Source organism: Dendrobates tinctorius, unplaced genomic scaffold, assembly GCF_039654945.1.
Source record: "Dendrobates tinctorius isolate UK_male_01 unplaced genomic scaffold, ASM3965494v1 ptg000326l, whole genome shotgun sequence".
Classification (NCBI taxonomy): Eukaryota; Metazoa; Chordata; class Amphibia; order Anura; family Dendrobatidae; genus Dendrobates; species Dendrobates tinctorius.
In genome coordinates, this window is record NW_027361993.1 from 11182271 (window position 1) to 11208581 (window position 26311).

Genomic DNA, 26311 nt, shown 5'->3' on the forward strand with positions numbered 1-26311 from the left:
TCTATTCTCTAGAGTTAGAGGTGCTTGCTGGTTTACCAAGCTTGACCTCAGGGGGGCGTATAATCTTATCCGCATTAAGCAGGGGGATGAATGGAAGACGGCGTTTAATACTCCGGAGGGACATTTTGAGTACCTGGTGATGCCTTTTGGGCTCACTAATGCCCCTTCTGTCTTCCAGTGCTTCATGAACGATATTTTCCGAGACTTTGTCGATAAATTTTTGATTATCTATCTGGATGATATTTTGATCTTCTCCAAGGATTGGGATTCTCATGTGGAACATATTCGGACTGTGTTCCGGATCTTGAGGGAGAATTCCCTGTATGTCAAAGGATCGAAATGCCTTTTTGGAGTACAGAGGATTTCATTTTTGGGATTTATTTTGTCTCCGTCAACTATTGAAATGGACCCGGCCAAGGTACAGGCCATTTATGATTGGGTTCAGCCCACTTCTTTGAAGGCCCTCCAGAAGTTTTTGGGTTTTGCTAATTTTTATCGGAAATTTATAGCAAAATTTTCTAGTATTGCCAAGCCATTGACTGATCTGACTAAGAAGGGTGCTGATGTGTTGAATTGGTCTCCGGAGGCTGTTGCTTCCTTTCAGGAGCTGAAGCGAAGATTTACCTCCGCCCCGGTTTTGCGGCAACCTGATGTCTCACTCCCATTCCAGGTAGAGGTGGATGCTTCTGAGATTGGTGCAGGAGCTGTTTTGTCCCAAAAGGATCCTGTAACATCTAAAATGAATCCCTGTGCTTTCTTTTCCCGAAAGTTCTCTCCATCTGAACGTAACTATGATGTGGGGAATTGGGAACTGTTGGCCATGAAATGGGCATTTGAGGAGTGGAGACATTGGTTGGAGGGAGCTAAACATCAAGTTGTGGTCCTCACTGACCACAAGAATTTGATTTACCTAGAGTCGGCTAAACGCTTGAACCCTAGACAGGCTAGGTGGGCCTTGTTTTTTACACGTTTTGATTTTGTGGTCTCTTTTCTTCCTGGAACTAAGAATGTCAAGGCAGACGCCCTCTCTAGGAGTTTCTTTGCTGATTCTCCTGTGGTGACCAAGCCTGCTACCATCTTAGGCGAAGGGGTAGTTCTTTCTGCCATCTCGCCCGATTTGAGACTTGCTCTGCAAGAGTTCCAGGAGGACAAACCTGAGCGTTGTCCCAGTGGAAAGTTGTATGTTCCTGACCAGTGGAAGAAGAGAGTGATGTCTGAAGTTCATTGCTCTGCATTGGCTGGTCATCCAGGTATTTTTGGTACTAGAGATCTGGTGAGTCGCTCTTTTTGGTGGCCCACCTTGTCTCATGATGTCAGGAATTTTGTGCAGTCCTGTGGGACTTGCTCCCGGTCTAAATCTTGTTCTCGCTCTAGTGGGTTGTTGATGCCTTTGCTGGTCCCCAGGAGGCCATGGACCCATTTATTTCAATGGATTTCATCTCTGATATGCCGGTCTCTCAAAGAATGACTGTTATTTGGGTGATTTGTGATAGGTTCTCTAAGATGGTTCATCTTGTACCACTCCCTAAGTTGCCATCTTCCTCTGAGTTGGTGCCCCTGTTTTTGCAACAGGTGGTTCGCTTACACGGGATTCCTGAGAACATTGTATCTGACAGAGGAGTTCAGTTTGTGTCTAGATTTTGGAGGACTTTCTGTTCCAAGCTGGGAATTCAGTTGTCCTTCTCCTCTGCTTTTCACCCTCAGACCAATGGGCAGACAGAGAGAACAAACCAGACCTTGGAGTCGTATTTGAGATGTTTTATTTCCGCTGATCAGGATGATTGGGTTTCATTTTTGCCCTTGGCCGAATTTGCTTTAAATAATAGAGGTAGTTCTGCCACTTTGATGTCACATTTTTTTTGTAACTTTGGGTTTCATCCTCGATTTTCTTCAGGGCAGGTGGATCCTTCTGCCTGCCCAGGTGTTGACACTGTGGTGGAGAGAATGCACCAGATCTGGGACCAAGTGGTGGATAAGTTATCTCTCTCCCAGGAAAAGGCCCAGCGGTTTTCCAATCGACATAGGACCATTGGTCCCCAGTTTAAGATTGGTGATATGGTGTGGCTATCATCAAAAAATATTGCTATGAAGGTGGCTTCTCCTAAGTTTAAGCCTAGATTTATTGGACCTTACAAGATTTTGGAGATTATTAATCCGGTCTCTTTTCGTTTGGCTCTTCCTGTCACATTTAAAATCCATAATGTGTTCCATAAGTCCTTGTTGAAGAGGTTTGTTGAACCAGTTGTTCCTGGGGTGGCACCTCCAGACCCTGTATTGGTTGAAGGTAACATGGAATATGAGGTAGAGAAAATACTGGATTCCCGTCTGGCTAGACGGAGACTCCAGTATTTGGTTAAGTGGAAGGGTTATGGTCAGGAGGATAATTCCTGGGTCTCTGCCTCTGATATTCATGCCAAAAGATTGGTGCGTGCCTTTCATCGGGCTCACCCTGATTGCCCTGGTGGCGTGGTTGAGGGTTCGGTGACCCCTCCTCAAGGGGGAGGTACTGTTGTGAGTTCATTTTCCCCTTCGTCACTGAGGTCTGGTGAACTCCCTATTCTGGTAAAGGAAGGTAATGAGCCTGATTATCAGGCACCTGAGCCTAATGAGGATGACTGGCTGAGTGGAGTCACGGACTGGATATAAGGCTGCCGACGCCCTTCTGCCCTGCGGGTGATTTCTCTGTGGACTTCTAGGACACCAGTCTGATTCCTGCTCCTCTAAAGCTAAGTTTTCTGCTTTGCCTGTTAGCATTTGTGTTTTGTTTTTGTTTTCCTTGCTTTTCTGGATTCTGCCATTCCCTGCTGGGGTGAGCTGTATCTCCTTTTGCCGGTTGCTCTGGCTTCAGAATATTCCTGAGTACTGACATAGCTTTTTTGAAGCCTAGCGTCTTCAGGGCCTTTTTCACTGTCAGTCTGTTGGCTCTTATTTTCATAGGGTTTTTCACGGATTGCAGACAGCAGCCTTCCTGTCCTTTCCTATCTAGTTAGCTTGGGCCCCGTCTTTGCTCAGTCTATCCTTCTGTCTGTGTTAGTGTTTTCATCTTGCTTCACCGTCATTATATGTTGGGGACTGCCTATTGCTTTGGGGTCTGCTCTGGGGCAGTTTAGATTTCCCCTTTCTTTCTTTAGGCCTATTTAATTCTCTGGCTGTGATCGAGGGGTCTAGGGCATCGTAGGAACCCCCCACGGCTACTGTTAGTTGTTGTGGATAGGATCAGGGGTCTGCAATCTGATAGCTGCCAACCTCTCTGGTTTTCTGGACTTAGCTAGCATTTCTGTTTTTGCCTCCTATGGTGACTCAATCATAACAGGTCTGCTCGTAGCCACTGTGACCACCCGCCCTGGACGTGTGTGCCCACGCGAGGACCTTTTGCCGAAGGCGAGGGAGGACAAAGGTCTTGCCCGGCGGCACAGAGTTTGGCCATTGTGGGGCCCCGTTATCCTGGTGAACAGAGTGCTGACAGTGGCAGCCGCAAGTGGAACTTAGTGTCGGACGCGCCTCGAGACTGGTGCGAGACACCTCCATGGGCTCTGGGAGTAAACACTCTGGCTCGGGTGATTCCAGAGGTTCAAAGAGGTTGGGAGCCGGAGTAACCTTCCGTCTGGATTGAGCACGCTCCAGCCCGAGCTCCGAAAAACAGAGATCAATACGGGTAGCAATGGCAATCAGCTCCTCCAGACTTGCAGGAACCTCTCGGGTAGAAAGAGCATCCTTAACATGCTCAGATAAACCTCTCCAAAACAAAGGGATGAGAGCTTTGTCAGACCACTACAGCTTGGAAGCCAGTGTCTGAAAACAAACGGCATACTGACTAACCGAGAGGGATCCCTGAGTCAAAGCCAGTAGCTGTAGAGAGGTGTCGTGCGTGACCCGTGGTCCCAGGAAGACCTGCTTAATAGCTGTTAAAATCTGAGCAGCGGTCCAAACCTCTGGGTCACCATGCTCCCATTGTGGCGTAGCCCACTCCAACGCCTTGCCCGACAGAAGGGAAACAATAAACCCCACCTTGGCCCACTCCGTAGGGAATCGCGCAGCCAGTAACTCCAGCTGGATAGAGCACTGGGTGATGAAACCCCTACAGGAGGCGCCATCGCCATAAAATTTATCGGGCAATGGGAGGCGGGTAACTGTCGGCGCATGGGAGGACGTGGGCATACGAGAAACCGCCTCTGCGATCGCCTGTACAGCAGCCTCTGAAGACTTCTCCGCTGCGATAACACTCTCAAGAGTGGCCAACCGGCCCTCTAGCTGGCGAATGCACTGAAGGAGTTGCTGCTGATCTGCCATCACTAGCCAGACGCTGGCGCTAGTATAATGTTAGGAACGGCGGAACACACTAAATAAAAATAATAATAAAGTGCGTTCGCCGCTTGGGGTCCACCGTGCAGTAGGTGTTACAACCGCTGTTGAGTAATGGCAGACGAGCAATATGGCGATATAATGCGCACGGGATCAACTTCACCCGAAGTGCGCAGAGCGGGCTCTGTTCACACACAGAGGCGCCGCAACAAAAATATACAAAAAGGCTGAGCCTGTTAGAGTCACAGGCCTCAGGTAAATGCACACACGGTATAAGGTCAGAGGAGCAGGAACTAAGACAGAGGGGCTGTGTCCATCTAGACCTACCGTGTGTGCGGCATCGCTACTGCGAACGCCAAGAAGGGCTGCAACTGCAGCGCGGCGCAGGACACTGCCGCTGGACGACACAGCTACAGAGCAGGCGCTATGTCGGACGCTAACGCAGAGGTGCAGTGTGCACAGTGGCCTAAGGCTTGCCACAGACTGGCGCAGACTACTGAACTAATTCCCTAACCACAAGCGTAATATCAGAGGGAAGGGGTTTCATAATAAGTCAGTCACCAGAATCATACATCCGTCACCATTCACACATAGCAGTATAGTCTATACTAGCGCATGGCGAAAAGGCCATGCGCGCTTTTTATAGCAGCCGGGACCTTCCGGAAGCTTCCAGATCTCCGAGATGGACCAATGAGATCTGGAGCAGGACCTGAGCACATGACTCCCGATCTACAATGGGAAACCGTCTCATGAGCATGCTCAGTAGGAGGACAGAGGGACTTAGCCCCTGGAGAGATTTGCTGCAAGGCAATCTCCTCTGCGGTAGATAAAGAGCAAGAGACCGCAGAATGTAAGGGTCTGGATTCCTGCAGAGCAGGTGCAGGAACCTGACTCCTAACACTTTTGAATGAAAGAGCCTGGGAGAGAGTAGTCAAGGCAGCTCGAGTTGGGCTCAGTGTTCCGGGGCATCGAATGGTCCCTGGGGGTCTCCACACCTCCCACATGAGAGCAAACAACAGTACAGGTGATGCAGAGGGCTGCAGCCCATTTCTAATTGTCTGGTCACTTGCCGCCCAGGAGCCTGGAAACTGGGCTCCGGGAAGCAGGTTAGAAGCAGTTCCAACATCCTCCCAAGGAAGAAGAAAATGCGGACACCTGAAGAGGATTCCACTCTATAAGGCTTAGCTGTGTCTATTGCACAGGAAGGAGTCATTAAAAGGAACTGTTCTATGTTCCTTAGGGTAGGAGGCCCTAAAGTGTGCCGGGGACCACCGGATGCTGTGCCAAAGTGTTTTGTGGCTTCCCCCTCCTGGTTTGTTTTATGCATGTTGCATACCCCCCTGCTGGATTGTGGGACTGTTAACGCTTAAGGGTCAAAAAAACTTTTTTGTCCCTATAGACTATGCAACTCAATGGGACTGCTGTTCACGAAAGGGGAAGGGAGGAATTGAAACGGATGACCTGAGGATCGAGCCTGGTCAGAACTGTGTTAATTGCACCCTTGTCTTAAAAGACTGATGAGGGAGGGTATGGACTGTGCTCTAGAACTTCTGGAGCTGATGCTGTACTGGCCAATGGGCCAGTGAGTACAAAGAATTTAGACACGCAGTGTCAGAGTCACCAAGTTGATGAGACCAAGGTCATGCGGACCCATGAAGAAAATGGATACGCTCATGGATTGTCGAGCAACTGTTAATATGTGGTCCTAAGGGTCTTTGTTTTCTGAACATGGACTCAGATCGACATTGATCTGTGGTTGTGACTGAGAGAACTGCCTACTTAAAGTTTTGTGCAGAAAAAGCACATGGTATGTGCCCAAGGACTGTTGGGTGGTTGTTAAGTTGGTTTACGGGCCCAGGAACTTGTGCTCTTTGATTTGCGGGTCAGTGCAACTAAACTAAACTAAACTTAGATTATTTAGTAAAAGTTTGACCATTACCTGGTGTCCCATACTTTGTCTCATGAGGATGGAAGCATGGAAGTAGCTGAGGCCTGCGGCCTACATGTGAGTATGATGCACCCCACACCCTACAGCACACTTCAATTTTAAAGTGCCAGAGTGCAACCGGACAGCAACTCTGCAGCCCTTTACACACCCTCCTATTAGAATTTCTATTATGCCACTTTTTAGGTGACAACAAATATGTGCCACATCATTATAGATGCAGCAGAAGTTGTCACCCAGCATTTTCATACACCTGCTTAGCAAATCTGCCTTATAACACAGCCATTCATTACCAGATCTTATCACTGAATAGCTGGGTTTTAGACTCCTCTCTGATCAGCTACAATCTGAGCAGGAACCTAGCTGAAAGTGTCCAATTTTCCTGCAGTGCCTCCAGAGGGGAACTAAAGTATTAATTACATGAGGTTTAAATTCAATGTGTCGATTTCAGAGTGGCACTTTGTAAATGCTCTCACTGAGGGGCCTAAATGTAGGCCCCATTCTATTAACAATTCTTAGTTAAGATATTTTAATAAATCAAACAACCCATTGAAATACCTAGGTAAGGTTTAGTACAGCTTTATTAGTATCTTTTTCTTCAGGGATAATCCAGAATACTGTCAGAATTCCTGTGCTGTTTCTGGAATGATATGTATTACTATAATCTGGTGCAGTTCTAAATTTAGTCTTTTCAGAGAAGGCATGAGGATAATGTTATCACCTTTCAGAGCAGATTTATACTTTTCCGATCTACTTGAGGAAAATATATTAACCAAAGCCAAACAATTTTCCACCCCAAGGATTTCAAAAGTATTTTTTGACGTATTTTGTCCACAATGGAAACAATGAAACTATTTTTGATTCACAATTTATGGTGGTTTCCAAGTTTAACCCCTTAAGGACACAGACAATTTTCGCTTTTGCACTTTCCTCCCCTTTTTCCAAAGGCCAAAACTTTTTTATTTTACTGTCAACATAATCATATAAGGATTTATTTTTTGAGGAACCAGATGACTTCAATTGTCACCATTAACTTTGCCATATGATGTACTGAAATCAGGAAGAAAAAATCCAATGTGTGAAAAGCCGCTTCTGGAAAATGCCGATCTTTTACACTATGCTGTAGGGTATAGAAAACATTGGAAGCTGCCCAAAAAATTAGCATGTCACTTCTATTAGCTTTTTCAGGGTTACTGAACAATAATAGAAGTGACATAAGACAGAACATGTGCACAGCAATGTCCCTGTTGCTGTGCACTATATTCATTTATTGCAGGGCTTTCGTGGTGCCTTTTTAGCACGATTGCAGGTGGGACCTGCATGAAAAAGGTGCCGTGTGCATATAGCCTTGCATAATTTTTCCTTAAAAATTATTTTAGTACCTTAAACAATAATGATTTTGTAAAAAAAAAAAAAAGTAAGTATTAGTTTGAGATGCTCATGGCAAACAATGGGTCACCAAGCAGATCTTCAGGAGCAAAAAAGGGAACCTGTCACCTGAAAAAAAATTTTAACCTCAGATATGGGGTTAATTTGCAAGTTAATAGCGTTGTGAACCTGCACAGTGCCAGCACACTGCCGAAAGGAAGTAAACTTTATTCACCCTGGCAGCATTCATTTTCCAGTCAAAGGGGTGGCGCCGCTCTGTGTATAGAGAGAGGTGGCTGTAACTGCACCCCTGGCATTGATTGACAACTGGCTCTAATGCTGAACTGCTGTCAGTTAGTGGTGGGCATGTGGTTACTGTTCTCCATGGACAGAGCAGTGAATGCACCATTCCTATTACTGGAACCCAAATGCTACCAGAGGAGAATAAAGTTAATTTCCTCCCAGCAGTGTTGGTTTAAGTGCCGAAGCCAGGCAGTTCTCACGCAGCGAGGGATGACGTCAATGAGGTGACCGGAGTTCATCAGCTATGAACTCCGGTGACCTTTCTCACGACAGCACTACACACTGCAGGAGCGTAATCACGCTCCTATCTCACTTTGTTCTGGCTGACTGGCTTGCTGAGTGGTCGCATCATGCTACCACTCAACAAACCACCAAATGTTTCAGAGCTGAAGTTCTTAGTGGGACAGTAGCACATAGGGATTATCGGCGGACAGGTGAGGAATATGGTGGTTTATTATTTTTAATTTTACAATAATAAATGGGAAAAAGAGGGACAGGGAGTATTTATTTAAAATAAAGGAGTCTTTGTCTTTCTTTCAATTAAAAGCATTTTACTCTGGCTGTGTGTTTTTGTACAATATGACTATGGGGTTAGTAATGGAGGCATCTTTTAGACGCCTCTCCATTACTAACTCCTGGGTTTGATGTCAAGTGCCACTGCCAATATAAATCTGACATCAACCCCAATACTATTACTCCACTTGCCACCGAACCAGGGCAAGTGGGAAGAGCAAAGCTAAGTGACATATTTGGTGCATCTTATGGATGCACCATTTCTGGGGTGGCTGAGGGATGATGTTCTTAGTCTGGGAGGGGGAAATATCTATGGCCCCTTCCTGACCTATTAACATCAGCCCTCAGCTGTCTGCTTAGCCTTTGCTGGTTATTAATTAAAGGGGGACCTCATATCATTTTTTGAGATGTGTCTCCCATTTTAATAACCAGTAAAGGCCAAGTATACAGCTGTGAGCCAATATTAATAGCCTGGAAAGCTCCATGTTTATCGCCCCTTCCCAGACTATAAACAGAAGACCTCAGCTGTCGACTTTCCCTCAACTGGTTGACCTCATATCATTTTTTGAGATGTGTCTCCCATTTTAATAACCAGTAAAGGCCAAGTATACAGCTGTGAGCCAATATTAATAGCCTGGGAAGCTCCATGTTTATCGCCCCTTCCCAGACTATAAACAGAAGACCTCAGCTGTCGACTTTCCCTCAACTGGTTAAGAAAAAGTAGGTGGACCCATGGCATTTTTCTTTTTAATTTATTCAATTGTTAGCTATATATATGAAGATTAAACTACACAAGCAACGCACTAACTATATTATGTCACTGACATTTTTCTATCTATTCTATGTATATATCTATTCTATTCTGAAGGTTCACGCTGTGAATTTACTATACTAGGCCGATGAAATGTTGGGTTCTCGGTGATGGGTGTGCAAAAATCGGATGGCACTTACATGGTCCGTGTGCTGTGTGATTTTTTTCTTGTTCCCGTTGACTTGCATTGGCGAGTCTGGTCTGATATATGCGGCCACTCGAAGGATGCTGTGATTTTTTTCTCAGTCCGATCCTAACTGAGAAAAAAAATCGCAGATGAGCACTGAATCATTGACTAACTTTAGTAAGAGTGCAATCCAATTTTTTATTGGATTGCACTAGCCCGATTTTAATGTAGATGAGTATGAACCCTTTAACACAGCCGCATCCAAGAATGGAGAGTCATAAACAAATAATATTTTCCTTATATCTGAAAAATAAAAGCTTTTGAAGACTATATTTAGCTAGCTTCTGTTTTACCTATTAACATAAATAACAGGTCTGGTCTTTTAAGGATTTCCATGTCAATTATGCTATGGCTCTAATATTTTTATAGACAGAAAATCATAAATTAATAATACCAAGCAGTCTAATATTATCAGTCGCAGTGACTCATTCCCTGGATAGACTTATGTCCTGCTCCTGTACAGGAAGGACTTTTTTATGTATCCTGGAAAAGCAATATATTGTTTTCGGACTTCAGTTTAAATCACCTTGCTTGCCTAATTTGCAAGCAGGGCCCTCATTCCTCTTGGTATCTGTTATGATCTATGCGATTATTGTTAGGCTGTAATGTCTATTGTCTGTACAAGTCCCCTCTGAAATGTAAAGTGCTGCGGAATATGTCGGCGCTATAGAAATAAAATGTATTATTATTATATTATTATTATTATTATTATTATTATTAATTTGGGGGCATTGGAGGTCGATGCAGTCACATTGATTGCACATATTTTTTTATATCTTTTATTTTATTTATGCACTATTTATTTGTTCATTATTTATATTTTATCATGCTATTATCATTTTTTTTGTATACAAAGCTTTTCAATTTCAATCACAATGAGTAGCGAGGCCAGGCAGCTTCCCAGCAATATATTTCCCAGGCTAAGAGAGAGATAAACACATTTTCTCAGTCATTCTGCATCTCCGAGCAGAGCTCTCTTTTTTCCAGCACAACCTTCCAAACGGCGGATTCCAGCTCTACCGGGTGCAAATTTTACAGCTGCTGTGACAACCACAGATCTAAAGAGAATAAGAGCCCTAAATAAGACGCATTCTCAATAAATGGGTGAGTGAAAAAAATCCCGTTTATACCAATGACACAAATACCTGCCTACACAACATCACTGGGAGAGAGAGAAAAAAAAACTCTGGAATTTTTTTATTATTATTTCTGCATCACTCCGGGTACATATAGGTCATTTGTTTTGCATTTTGCTATTAGTAGATTATTTATTCGGACGTAGCATTTAATTTTAATTGAGAATGCTGTGTTTTTATAATGCTTTCATTGAAAAAATACAGTCTAAGAAGGTATATAAATGTATGTACAAATTTATTCATGTTTTTAATAGAAACAGAGAATGATCTACATTTTTTATGATAGTAATTTGATTCATAACTACCCCAGTTTGCCTGTGTATAGCTGACGTTAACATGCAGCCCATGTATGAAAAATGGTCCATAAAATCCGACATTTAATAATCATGTAATAATTGCATTGAATTTCAATGTAAATGATCAGCATCAGGTAAATTTAATATAATCTCTATTTCAGTATAGTTATAGCTAAAACATTTTTAAAAAAACTCATTTTCTATCACCTGATTACTTAATTCGGAGTTAAAAGAGGGTTGTCCCCCCAATCAAGATTTTATAGCTGTAAAAAAAAAATGTATCTTTCACAATGGAGCAGACGATATTCTCTGCTAAAAGGATCCTGTTCTGTAGGACCCTCCAAGTCCAAGCACTACAAGCTCAACAGAACTGTGTAATGCTTCATTTCCCCTGTGGTGGCGCTATGGGGAAATACGACATTTAGTACCAGATTTCTCCAACGATTACAGTTGATCATTGGAAGTCCCAGTTTACCACTGTATTATTTGGATTTCATATTGGTCGTACCTTGTCTTCTTACCTTTCTTAGGCTTCATGTGATCTTTAAAGGGGTTTCCATAAATAAATGTATATGATATCTCAATCTGGGGGGGTTTAGGTTGGGTATGACCTAAGGGTCTGTCATGAATCCTATTACCCAAGGTGGATGCCTGGGCTCGTTGGGGCAAGGAACCCATCACAATGTGGTTGAACATGCTTTAGATCTGCCAATCTAAATGTATGTTAGACTGGGGGAGGGGGCAGTGACTTTCTAAGGATCTCATAAATTAGAGGTTTGAATATGGAAAAGCAAAAATTTTGGCCATCATTTTTATAAATCTCCAGTGAGCAGGAAAGTTGCTACAAAGTGAAAAACTTATAGTAATAGCTTTAAGACCTATTCATACCAGGTCTATAATTCCATATGTTTCCTGCGGTTGGTTATCACTGCTTGGTATCATCAGCACTTTTTTCAAAACTTAATTCAATTATTACAATTTTGTGTACTTTAAAACAATATCTAATGGCTGCCGTCTTTAACCGGGTCATCTAATATAGGAAAAAAAAATGTATGACACATATGGGATTAAAAAAAGCATCTATGGCATAATAACTCTCCAGTGCCACCATTTTTTCTATCTTGGACAACCCCTTTAAAAGATCTAAAAAGAGAAACAAATATAATGAGTGTAAAATAATACAGCAATGATCAAAGACTGCTGCATAAGTTTCCTTAACTCGAGGCAAAAGGTTCCGTTTGTTGACCTTGAACTGTTCGTAAACACTACGAAGGTGGCAAGACTGACTTTGAGGCACGTGCCCCTGTAGTCACCCTTTAGTTATGTTACTGACTCTATTTTTTGGTAAAAAACCTTGTATCACAGTAGCGCAAATATAAATATGTTGGGAAGATTTTATACAGTTGTTGTGAGTTTGGTGTGATGTGTGTCAAATTCACAAAAATATTGCATAGACTCTTGAATGTCCTTCCCAAATGTAAACTTTTCTTGTCGTATGATGATGTCCCCAAGTAGCCAGGAAGCAGAGTATTCATATCACACAATACTCATGTCACACAGCAGCGATTTCACAGCCAAAATTCAGAGTAGTCATACCACGAAATATGTGATGCTACACGGATGTGATGTCACATATTGTAAGGGAAGGTTGGGTAGTGGCGTGTCCTTTGAAATACATAGGGTACAGTGGCCCATGGTAGCGGAAAATAATTCAGATTTAAAAAGGAGACAGTTAACAACACATTTATTCACACCGTTACCTAGCCTGATTCTCACCAGTTTTATAAGAGGCAACAAGCTTGATGGTTACAAAGTCTCTCGACAGGCGATGTGCTTGATGGTTACAAAGTCTCTCGACAGGCGATGTGCTTGATGGTTACAAAGTCTCTCGACAGGCGATGTGCTTGATGGTTACAAAGTCTCTCGACAGGCGAGGTGCTTGATGGCTACAAAGTCTCTTGACAGGCGAGGTGCTTGATGGTTACAAAGTCTCTCGACAGGCGATGTGCTTGATGGTTACAAAGTCTCTCGACAGGCGATGTGCTTTGATGGTTACAGATACTCTCTCAAGGACATTGAATTGAACATAGGTTGAAGGTATTTACATCATGCTTGAACTTGTAACTTTACACAGCTTATTGGGTCTCGGCTCAGCAGCTCCTTTCCTCTTGTGGGTGGATAATGTTTAACTATTTGGTGACTTAACTCTTCGCTCACAGGAATAATCCTATTTTATTCCCTCTGCAGTGGCATTCCTTTTTCTCTAATGATTGCACTCTCATGCTGGTTAGCAGGTCTTCCTAACTGGGATCAAACTAATCTGATTGAAGTATGGGCTGAAGCTATTTGCACCCACTTTTTCCCACTTGCTAGCTAGCTGTGATGCAGACTGCTGGGCTGTACAGCTTCACCACTGCCTCTAGGTTGCTACATCTGAGTGTGACTGATCTATACTGCTGGGAAACAAGAATCTTAAATGTGTAGTGTAAAGCAAACCGATGCTGCCCCCTGATCCAGGTGTGTCGCCAGTGCATTAACATTGTCACGGGCTAAAAGTTACATTGGTCTGAGCATGCCTCTTTTCTTTAGACAAGAAACTATCTAGCCATAATGTTTAGCTGGACCGTTTTTCAATCTTTTCAATTTTATGGAGCACCTATTTTCATCTCTCTTACAATATCACATATTATTGACATCACTCATTAGTGGTCTTACAGAGTAGTGATAACACATAACAGTAATGCTATACAGCAGTAGTGTCACAAAGCAGTGACAAAGCATGTCATGCTATGAATCACCTGGTGAAGTGGATTTGCTAAACCATAGGTCTGGTTGAACATCTCAGACCATAGGTGTTGGAGCAGTGATATACCTTGTATCAGGATAACCTGATGGTACGAAAAACAGCAGATCTGGATTAGCCATTGATACTTGGAGTGATATGGAACAGCAGAGCTGGATATGCTAGATGGCACAAAAACATTGTGGAAAACTTGAATAGCATGTGATAGATGATCTGTGGAACAATAGAGCTGGATGTAGTCAGGCATCTTAGTACAGCAAAGCTGGGTAAGCGGACAGGAACCCTGAAGCACTAGAGCTATGTGAACAGACATATACATTGGTATAGCGGAACTACGTAGGTGGACAGTACCTTAGAACATTAGAGCTGTTTAGGCAGACAGGCACCTTGGTATAGCAGAGCCAATTATGAGGACAGCACACTGGAGTAGTAGTGCTAGATAGGCAGTCCAGCAACATGATATAGCAGAGAGCAGAGACGAGTTTTCCGACAGCATCTTTATATAACAGTGCTGAGAGTACGGACAGCACCTTGGAAAAGCAAAGAGGAGTTAAATTGGAGCCATAATTTTAGGAGACTGTAGCAGAGCCCAGCAATTAGTTTGTTTTGAAGCAATGCAAAGTTTAAGCAAATGAGTTTAGTACCTGAATATTCAAGTATCATGCAGCCACCTGAGCTAACCTTAAAAAATACCTATTAGAGTGACATCAAAGCAATCCCTATGGCACACAGAATTGTGTATTCTCATAGGGCCACTTCGCACATTCAGTATTTGGTCAGTATTTTACATCAGTATTTGTAAGCCAAAACCAGGAGTGGGTGATAAATCCAGACATGGTGACTTGTTTCTATTATACTTTTCCTCTGATTGTTCCACTTCTGGTTTTGTCTTGCAAATAGCTGATGTAAAATACTGACCAAATACTGACCATGTGAACGTGGCCTAATAGTGATGCCGCACAGTAGTAACCGCGGTCTCCTGATATACGAATCTGTGGTTAAATGCAATCCTTCAGCATCTGAACTGTCACTTATGTTTTGTAGATGAGCGTGCAGCAACTGAAGACAAAGTCCTGATCTGTGAGAATTCTGACTGTATAGATAAACGACGAGCGGCCAAGGTAGGCGCCCAATCTGAAAAACTCTTCTATTCATCTGACTTCTCTACAAGACGCCTATTGCGATAAATCTTATACTAGTCCACTTTGATGATGGGATTTGCAGCTTCTAACCCATCATGTACAGTGCCATTATTGTAAATTATCCCAACTGGAAAAATAGAATAGAAATAGCATTTTTTTTTTAATATGGGGAAACCAGCTTCAAAAAAATATGGAAAATCCAGGATGCATTAACCCTGCTTACCAGCGTGAACAGTGAAAGGAAAGACTTTCACAGGCAAAGCTTAATTTGTATGTTACCGAGATAATTCTGCTGGAAAATGTCTCAAATGAAAACAAAATGCAAATGTGAAGCGAGTGACAAGTCATCGCGTCTGTCTGAGGTTCACCCCACATTTAGATTTTTTTCATATTTTAAGCCATTTAGTAAAATAGTTTACACTATCACTACTTAACCCGGTAAGGCCTGTTTCACACATCTGTAATGTGGGTCCATTTTCCTGCAATATCTGCAGAACTAAACTGAGAAAATCTTAGAACCCTGTGAGAAGAACCTAGAGAGGTTTAAGTATTGTAGGGATGTGAGTGACGAACTTAACGAAAAAAGCACCCTCTGTTGGTGATGTCCTTAAAGGGGGCTGGCTGGCTGCTCATTTCAATAGCCAAGCCACCTTCCTTCTCCCTACAAAAATAAAAGGTTCATGGGTGTTACAGTTTCTCCACTCAGTAACCATTTGTCTATCTTATTACACTTTCTGTTGAATATATCAAAAAATGTTCTTGCGTTCCTAATTTTTTATATTAGGAGAAGCAATGGGGAACCTTATGATACTAAGCAAATAAAACATGGGGGACTTTTTTAATTTTAGGAACTATCCCTGTAAGTAAAAGTACTATTGATAATCATCTGTTTGTGATCCAGAGAAAAACAGATAATTTTGCATCCCTATTGTCATCCTTATGTCCACTTTTGACATCCATTTTTGTATATCATAAGTAAATACATTATGCAAGGTCAAATACATTTTTCCTTTTTTAACCACAGCAATAGATCCATTAAAATGTATGCCATACGGATAGTATTCGGAAAAAATGGGTGTTGCAGTATACATATAGCATACATATAGCATGTTTTTTTGTGCATTCAATTCAATAGATAAAAGAGCGCAGCAAAAATGCTGAAAGAATAAAAAACAAAACAAAAAAATCACCACAGTTCAAAAAATGCAAGGAAAAAAACACTGTTAGGCTAGTTTCACACTTGCTTTTTTTTGCAGCGCGTTTTTCCCGCAAAAAAACGCATTGAAAAAACGCATACAAAAGCATACAACTGCTGCGTTTTTTTCAAGCATTTTTATGAGCATGCATGAAAAAAACGCAGCGTTTTTAGTGCGTTTTTACCGCGTTTGCGTTTTTTTCCAACATTAGGTGGCCCCTCACACTAACCCAAACCATGACTTTACTAACCCTAACCCTGACCCTAACCCTTAACCCTAACCCTGACCCTAACCCTAACCCTAACCCTGACCCTAACCCTTAACCAAACCATACTTAACCCTAACCCAAACCCTAAACCCTAACTAACCCTAACCCTGACCTTAACCCTGACCCTAACCCTAACCCTAACCCTAACCCTGACCCTAACCCTAACCCTAACCCTAACCCTGACCCTAACCCTAACCCTAACCCTAACCCTGACCCTAACCCTAACCCTGACCCTAACCCTAACCCTGACCCTAACCCTTAACCAAACCATACTTAACCCTAACCCAAACCCTAACTAACCTTAACCCTAACCCTAACCCTGACCCTAACCCTAACCCTAACCCTAACCCTGACCCTAACCCTAACCCTGACCCTAACCCTAACCCTGACCCTAACCCTTAACCAAACCATACTTAACCCTAACCCTGACCCTAACCCTTAACCAAACCATACTTAACCCTAACCCTGACCCTAACCCTAACCCTAACCCTGACCCTGACCCTAACCCTAACCCTAAACCCCCTTAACTAACCCTAACTCTAACCCAAACCCCTAAATTCCATGGTTAACAAAAAAACACGCATGTGCAAAAAAACGCATACATGAGCATGCCAGTGCGCACGTATGCGCATCCATAGGCTATAATGGCCATTTTTAGCGCAAAATGTGCGCATACGTGCGCATGCGCTTTTTTGCAGGGCCAAAAAATGCAACATGCTGCGTCTGGAAAATACAAACGCACACCCCAAAAAAACGCAGCGCATGAAAATCGCATACGTGCGCTTACCAGCGCGCAGGTATGCGCACCCATGTTAAATATAGGGGAAAAAACGCATGCGCAGGTATGCGTTTTTTTCCAGCGCAAAAAAACGCAAATGTGAAACCAGCCTTACTGAGATTTTAGGAAGCTCATTTATATGGCTGCTACTGTAAAACACTGCGTTTTTTTTCTGCATAAAAAAAGCACAGAAAACAACGTGCTAAAAACGATGTATGAACAAGCCCTAACACTGCCTTAGGCTACTTTCACACATCAGTTTTTTGCCGTCAGGCAGGATCCGGCTATTTTTAGAAAAAACGGATCCGGCATAAATTTTGGAGAACTGTAGAAACGGATCCGTTTTTTTGCTGGATCCGTCTCTGTTCCTGGGGGCTGGCCAATTGGATCTGAGCATGCGCAGACTTAAAAAAACCGGATCCGGTGGCTGGATCCGTCTTTTTCTGGATCCGGCGCATTCCGGCGCCCATAGACTTTCATTGTAGCAAAAAGCTGGAAGCGCCGGATCCGGCGCTTCCGGCTTTTTCGCCGGAGACAAAAAACGTTACAGTAGCCGTTTTTTCCAGAGACGCCGGAATGAGACAAGTTGCCGGATCCGGCAAAAAACGGATGAAACGCAATGCCATCCGGCACGATCCGGCGCTAATGCAAGTCAATGGGGAAAAACTGGATCCGGCATTGCATTTTGCCGGATCCGGTTTTACAAAAAAAAGCCGGATCGCGCCTGAAGGCAAAAAACTGATGTGTGAAAGAGGCCTTACACAGTTGTTTTACTAAACACTAGAAGTTACTAGCTCATTGGAGAAATAAAGATGGTCTTAATTGTGAACATTAAGTGACCAGGTGTGAACCTAGCCTATCTGCTGCCTGAGGCGAACAGCAAAATGATGCCCCCCCACCACACACAAAGTAAATTTTCATATCTATCCTGTAAAACTGAGTACAATAGTGGATATTTTGATTTAGATAAATAGAAAAAAAAGGTGTCCACACACAAGGAAGTCAACGCCATCACACGCACATACAAGAACAACACGTAAGTATCTAAAACAAGGGTCATTAATGGCAATGGTAGGCCTGGCACAGGGCCGGACTAGGACAAAAATGCCGCCCTGCCACACAAATCCCACCAGCCCACAAATTATAGCACTCCTCACCCCGATCAGTGAATTTTTGCTATACTTTGTCGTCTCCATATCACTCTCTTTAAGGAGTTATTTGAAGAGCAACATGTGAATGGCACCACAGTGCGTATGATTGACCACAGCTCCATTTACATGGTGCTCTTCAAAGCTACGTTTCCCAGGACCATGGGGGTCCCAGCGGTCTGATCCACAACAAACAGAGAGTCATCCCCTATCCCCACATAATGCTCCATACAGTATTATGGGCCCCATATATTACTGCATACAGTATATTGGGCCCCAAATATTATTTCATACAGTATAATGGGTCCCATATATTACTTCATACAGTATAATGGGCCCAATATATTACTTCATACAGTATAATGGAACCCATATATGACTTCATACAGTATAATGGGCCAAATATATTACTTCATACAGTATAATGGGCCCCATATATTACTTCATACAGCATAATAGGCACCATATATTACTTAATACAGTGTAATGGGCCCCATATATGACTTCATACAGTATAATGGGCCCAATATATTACTTCATCCAGTATAATGGGCCCCATATATTACTTCATACAGCATAATAGGCACCATATATTACTTAATACAGTATAATGGGCCCCATATATGACTTCATACAGTATAATGGGCCCAATATATTACTTCATCCAGTATAATGGTCCCCATATATTACTTCATACAGCATAATGGGCCCCATATATTATTTCATACAGCATAATGGGCCCCATATGTTACTTCATACAGTATAATGGGCACCATATATTACTTCATACAGCATAATGGGCACCATATATTACTTCGTACAGCATAATGGGCACCATATATTACTGCATACAGTATAATGGGCACCATATATTACTTCATACAGTATAATGGGCACCATATATTACTTCATACAGCATAATGGGCACCATATATTACTTCATACAGTGTAATGGGCCCCATATAATTCTTCTACCCAAACCCCACTGTTCTGGTCTCCTCAGTGTATTCTGATCCTCCGCAGTGCTTGGCACAGGGACATCATTAACTTTACCTATATAATTGTCCATTTGGACTGATAGTAATAGTAATTTGTTTGTACCCTGTTGTGGCCCACTTTATGGGGGTGCTCAGGGCATATGATTATACACCAGTAAAAAGTATCAGAGGCACAATGTGACCAGTGCCACCTAGTTTCCTACCCCTCTTATTCGACTGGTACTGTGGGCACACTGACTTGTACTGAGGAAAAGAAAGAACAGAGAGAAAAAGAAAACATAGAGAGAAAGAAAGAGGGGAAAGGAAGAAGAGAGAGAAAGAAAGAAAGAGGGGAAATAAAGAAATGAAAGAAAGAAAGAAAGAAAGAAAGAAAGGAAGAAGGAAAGAAACAGATAGAGAAAGAAAGATTGCATAAAGATACTACAGCAGCCCAGCTCCCACTTTAGTGCCCACCTGAGCCTCTCGATGCAGGACATATCATGATCCGCTCACATGGCCGGCATCCCGAGTCCACGGCGATCCTGCTGTCCGCGCTGTTGGGGGAGGATACGGTGATGGATCTGAAGCATTCCCTGAAGTGCCTCCATGGTTCCATCACAATCTCCTCCTGAAATTACCTCATTTCCAGTCAGCTTCTAACACGTCACTTCCGGTGGAACGTCATGTGCAAATTTTAAAGTGCTCCTCGGGGCTCCGCCGTGCACTCCTGTGTCCGCGGGAAAAGTAAGCTCCCAGCCGGGGCAGTGGGGCAGAATCTCTCTCAAAATCGGGACTGTCCCGCTGGGAGGTGTGAATGCTCCCAAGTCCCCACCATACACCTTGTACACGTATGGCTCCGCATACATCATACACACACGGTTCTGCTTTTTATGCCTCATACACACACAGCTTCGTTCTGTACACCTCGCACACACATGGCTCCACTCTGTACACATATGGCTCCGCTCTGTAAACCTCGTACACATGCGGCTCTGCTCCGTACACCTTGTACACACGTGGTCACGCTCTGTAAACCTTGTACACAAATGGCTCCACTCCGTAAACCTTCTACACATGTGGCTTTGCTCCATACACCTCGTACACACGCGGTTCCGCTCCATACACCTCACACACACGCGACTCTGCTCCGTACACCTCGTACACGTGTGGCTCTGCTCCGTACACGTGCGGCTCCGCTCTGTACACCTCGCACATGCGCTGCTCTGCTCTGTACAGCTCGCACATGCGCTGCTCCGCTCCGTACACCTCACACACGCGCTGCTCTGCTCCGTACACACGGCTCCACTCCATGTACACACACGGCTCCGTTCCGTACACACACACGGCTCTGCTCCGTACACATGCGGCTCTGCTCCTTACACCTCGTACACACGCAGCTCCGCTCCTTACACCTCGTACACACGCGACTCCGCTCTTTACACCTCATACACACGCGGCTCCACTCCTTACACCTCGTACACACACAAGGCTCCACTCCGTACACCTCGTACACGTGCGGCTCTGCTCTGTGCACCTCGGTCCTCGTACACACGCAGCTCTGCTCCTTACATCTCGTACACACGCGGCTCTGCTTCTTACACCTCGTACACACGCGGCTCTGCCCCTTACACCTCGTACACACGCGGCTCTGCTCCTTACACCTCGTACACACGCGGCTCTGCTCCTTACACCTCATACACACGCGGCTCTGCTCCTTACACCTCATACACACGCGGCTCTGCTCCTTACACCTCATACACACGTGGCTCTGTTCCTTACACCTCGTACACACGGCTCCGCTCCGTACACCTCGCACACACACAGCTCCGCTCCGTACACCTCACACACTCGCGGCTCTGCTCCGTACACCTCGTACACACACACGGCTCCACTCCGTGTACACACACAGCTCCACTTCGTACACATCTCTGCTCCGTACACCTCATACACTTGCAGCTCTGCTCCATACACCTCACACACTTGCAGCTCTGCTACATACACCCTGTAAACCCCCCTGACCCCACAAATAAACTTCCCTCATCCAGGACGATGACAGCCAGCAAAGACAGCAGAGTCCTGCATAAAACAAGGGCTGATGCGCACAGGACCTGTGATGAGGTCATAGGAGGGGAGGAGTCAGGGTCACATGATCTGGGGGCCCCTGACTCCTTCCCTCCTGTGATCTAAATTGTAGGTGCTGCGGGTAGAGGAGCGCATAATGCCACCCCCTGCTGCCTGCCGCTTCAGCACCTGGCTCAACTTGGCTCATTATAGCTGCGGCCCTGTAAGTGACGAGCAGAAGGGTAACAATATTTTGAACTTCTGACTTTCAGGCTCCATATCTCACCATCCACTACTGCTTTGATCCTGAGACTACCATCATTTTATAGACAATCATCTCAGCTATCTCATACATAAATTTGACCTGTAACTATTTAGCATATGATTAGTTATGCAGATTCTCATGATGTTACTGCATTGTTACTGTTTTGCTCCTGGTGGTGGAGAAATCTATTTTTTCCAGTATACTACAAATCACAACCTGTTCTCACATTCCCAAGAAGCTCAGTGTATTATCAGGTTGACTCCCAAGCAAAAGGGCATTGCTTCGAATCAAGGAGCAGCCATGAAGAAGATATCTCAAGAAAAGAGAAACAAAATTGCCAAACTGCATCATGTGAGCCCCTTGACAGGTGGAAGTGGGTCGCCCTCCCAGGGCTGTGGGGTACTCGGTACCGGGCCGGTATCAGTGGGATTTGTCACAGCAGCGGTGACCCAGACCGTGGCCCTGGGCGCCCAAGTAATAGGAAGATGTGAATGGTGGAATGTAGTTAGATGAATAGTTTGTGACGCCACCTGTGGTGTTTGGCAAGGGAAGTGTTAAGCCGACGCTGCAGACAGATCCTCCGGGACAGATGACATGGTGCAGCAATGATGTTATAGCCCTCCACAGGCAGGGCTGTTGTCCCAGGGCAGTGTAGTGTTTGGTGCAGGGGATGTAGCAGTGCCAGGCGGACGGAGGCAGGAAGGAATGGAAGACATCAGGGCATGTAGTTCCAAAGCTTTACTCACAGTCTGTAGTGCCTGCTTCTGAGCCGTGTCCTCCAGGTCAGGGACCCAGTCAACCTCCAGGCAAGATGGAATGCTCCCTTCTACGCTCCGCCAACTTATGTGCCTTTCCTGAACGTCACCTCTATAGCGCCTTTATGTGTGAAGATCTCCTAGTACTGAGTTACACTGGAGTTCCTCCTGATCGATGTTCCCAAGAACTCTACTTGTATGGCAGACAGCTGTAGCCTGCTTCGGGGACTCTCTTCTCCTAAGTCCCGGCTCTCTATCCGTGTTGCTGTTGTGCCCTAAAGTCTTAGATGGGAGTAGTGCATTTACAGCCTACTACTCCACCTGTGTCTGCTGCAGAACCATTAGTGTCCATACAACCTCGGGGACCGGGCCCCGGCCTTGCGCTTAGAACTTCTAGGCAGGGTTCTTCCTCTAACCCACGTCCACTGTATTCCCTTTCACTCTTACGTTCCGTACTTGTCTTTCCCTCCTATGGTAGCTCAGGCTTCGGTTCAATGTCTTTCTCCTTCTTTCCTTTCCCGTGCCAGCTGGCTAAGATCACTGAGGCAGCTGCAGCACTCCTTCCTCCATCCCTCTTCCAGGGATCCCCACTCCTCTCCGAGTGGCTTCCTCTCTCAGACTCCCCTTCTGACTGACTGACCTCCATCCTAAACCATCCCACTCTTTTATGTATTCTAAACTCCACCCACCTCCCAGCACATCTAGTGTTCCAAGCAGGGAACCACCAAAGGTGCTCTGCTTCTCTCTAAGCAAGGAGCCGCAATGTGGTTTTGCTGAACTACTCTATTGTGTGGGGTGCGAGTGTTGGAGCATGGTCAGGAGCCCCCAACTTACCGGGAGAAGGTGCAGTACCTCTGTGACGACTGAGCCTCAGGAGCGCCACATAAGAATATGAAATGAAGTCCGTCAATCCATTCAAAAGCCAAAATGTGGACGTCCAGGCAAAATATCAGAAACAAACAAGTCGGTTCAACACAAGGTCTATCAGTTCTGGAGTGACAAACACGGCATTGGAGATGACTCGTATTCTCCGTAATAGTGAGATCAAAGACCTCCATGTAAGCACCGTGCGATGCATGTTACACAAGTCTGGAACGGTGGCCATGGGAGTGGGGAGCAGTGAATATTCATTTCTCTTTAGCAGCGGGCACAGGCTTTAGCCAGCAGCTGGCTCCTGCCTCCTACCTCAACCCAATGGAACACTCTTGGGTAGAGTTGAAAAAAAAGCTGTATACATACCCAAATGAGGCGACCAGTATGCACCAACATTGGGAAGGTGTAGAAGAGACCTGTGATCAGATTTTGGTTGAGACTTGCTTGAAACTGATCGAGATCTGCCCAGTAGGATTCAGGCAGTGCTGAAAGCCAAAGGTGGTTTTACAAAATAATAAAAATTAAAGGTTCGATTTTTTGGGAGCAAAACAGTAACAATGCAGTGACACGACAAGAATCTGCATAACTAATCATATGCTAAATAGTTACAGGTCAAAATTTATGCATGACATAGCCAAGATGGCTGTCTATAATATGATCGTAGTCTCACGTTCGAAGCAGTAGTGGATGGTGAGATATGGAGCCTGAAAGCCAAAAATTCAAAACAGTGTTACCCTTTTGCTCGTCAGTCTATGTATAAGGAAGTCTGTGCGTTTCTTGTGTAATTGCTGTTCAAGCAGCTTCCTAATATAAATTAAACTAGGCCTTCTGTAAGTGGATAAAATTACGAGACATTTTATCAGCCTCTCATCGGGTGGCCTGTCGGGGCCATAATTGGCTGACCATTTAGATTACAGGGATGTTACGTCTCAACTTACCAGAACTGACAAGGACTTGCCTTAATCCACTCGACTCTTACTGTAAAGCTTAGTGGATTTAACGTTGGATCTCACCGGAGATCACATGCGCTGCTGGTTTCCAATAGTAAAAACAGCAAAACCTCACACAGATAATGTCTGTCTGCAGCATGGAAGACGATGGCGCCAAGGTAAGAGATGGGAAATGAGCCTGTATTATGCATTATATATATTCATGCCAATGTATTATTCTATTGTATTAATAGTAGTGGTATTATATTGCCACTAACGATCTATCAGTGGGATCCAATCAGGTTCTTGGCACAATATATACCAGCGAGGATATGGCATGTAGCCCCAAAAAATAAGGTTGCCTCCCGGTTCTGGTTCTTACCACCATTCATCCCAGAGAAAAGGAGAAAAACAGCTAAATAGAATGAGGATCCTTCCTGATGCTTGGTATTGGCACCAGAGAATTCCCCGGTGGGCCCCCATGTATGTAAGCAGTAGTTGCCACAATATACTTGATTCACTATGTATAGACAGACATTGTGATGTAATATTTGCTTGTAGCTGAACAGCGGACCGCCAGAGTCGGTGTTACTGGTGGGCCCAATGCTGTCTACAACTTACATACAACTTTGCTATAAGGAAAATCAGTTGGTATTTTTGGTTCTTGAAAGTCCATCTCCAATGCAATGACAGCGTACACCTTTTAATTAGTGGGTATCTCCTACTATTTACGATTTTTGTTGGCTAGTAACCTGTCAACACACTTGATCATGATTAAATGCAGGCGTGGCCCCAATTTTTAATTTTTTATTTCTGTTCTTCCATCAAATATTCTCCATGTTCTCATATTTGCATTTACTATTTGTTTGCTAGTTCCTTCTTTCTATAACCCTTTATATCCCCATAAGTCTCACCTGTCAATATTATCAGAATGGGATTGTCCCTCGATGTTTCTAATATTATATATATATATATATATATATATATATATATATATTTCTCCGTTCTGCGTAAAATGGTTCAAATACATTTTTAAAGGTTACTGCCCCTTTTACATATAGAGAAGGTAGATCTGCGATGGAAGCGTTCTCTTCCCAATGTGCCCAAAGCAACTTTCATTACTCAGAAGCAACATCTCTGGAGGCCGATCCTAAAAATAACATGCGTACCTCTGTCCTTACACTACCCAAAGAACCCACCAGCTCAACGGAAGATAACATAGCCCTGCTTCATAAACAGTTTGGTCATTTTACAAGCGTACAGATATAGTAATAAATAATATTATAAGGTGTATTTATGTTACGAGATTTCTCTGCAGCTAAATCTCATACAAGGCAAAAGCAGATTAGAGGAAGGATGTTCTGAATATTATCTAAAGATATAAGTGGAATTTTGCTTTTTCTAAATTGTTATATATAAAACTAAACGAGTGACACAGATGTAAAAATGAAGGCGCCACATACATTTTGTTCTTAAACATCCTGTAGACTTTGGCTTTGTATATCGACATACAGTAAATGTTCCCTACACACACTTACAGCGTATACAGCGTCGGACTGGAGCACCTTGGGCCCACCAGAGAAAATCATTCTTGGGGCCCACTATGTAGCTACATAGAAATATAAGACCACCAATTGTGCGGTAAAGCACGCTAATATCAGAGTATAATATAAAGTAGTACACGTCTTAATGATACAGCAGGGGGGTAGCCCCCTCATAGAATATAATGTAGCCCCCCTCATATAGCATGATGCTGCCCCCTCACAGAATATAATGTAGCCCCCCTCATATAGTATAATGCAGCCCCCTCATAGACTATAATGTAGCAACTTCATAGAATATAATGTAGCCCTCATATGGTATAATGCAGCTCCATCGTAGAATATAATGTAGCCCCCCTCAAAGAATATAAAGTAGCCCCCTCATAGAATATAATGTAGCCCATTCATAGAATATAATGCAGCCCTCATATAGTATAATGCAGCCCCCCTCATAGAATATAATGTAGCTCCCTAATAGAATATAATGTAGTTCCCTCATAGAGTATAATACAGCCTCCTTATAGGGTATAATGCAGCCCCCTCATAGAATGTAATGTATATAAGAGTTTTTCTTTTTTAATAAATGTGCAAAAGTTTCTACATTGCAGAGTATACATTAATAAGAAAAAATCAACCTTTTTGAATTTACCAAATGGCTGCAATGAAACAATGAGTGAAAAATGTAAAGGGGCCTAAATACTTTCTGTGCTCACT

General features: G+C 43.8%; 1 protein-coding gene across 1 annotated transcript in view; it reads left to right on the plus strand.

Moving 5' to 3' along the window:
- The first annotated feature begins 10369 nt into the window (after positions 1 to 10369).
- Positions 10370 to 26311, plus strand: part of PLEKHG5 (pleckstrin homology and RhoGEF domain containing G5) — a 368148-nt gene continuing 352206 nt past the window's right edge. Inside the window, exons 1-2 of the mRNA XM_073561749.1 lie at positions 10370 to 10533; positions 14709 to 14785. Coding sequence (XP_073417850.1) covers positions 10530 to 10533; positions 14709 to 14785 — 81 coding nt within the window. The 5' untranslated portion in view covers positions 10370 to 10529. The remainder of the gene's footprint in view (positions 10534 to 14708; positions 14786 to 26311) is intronic.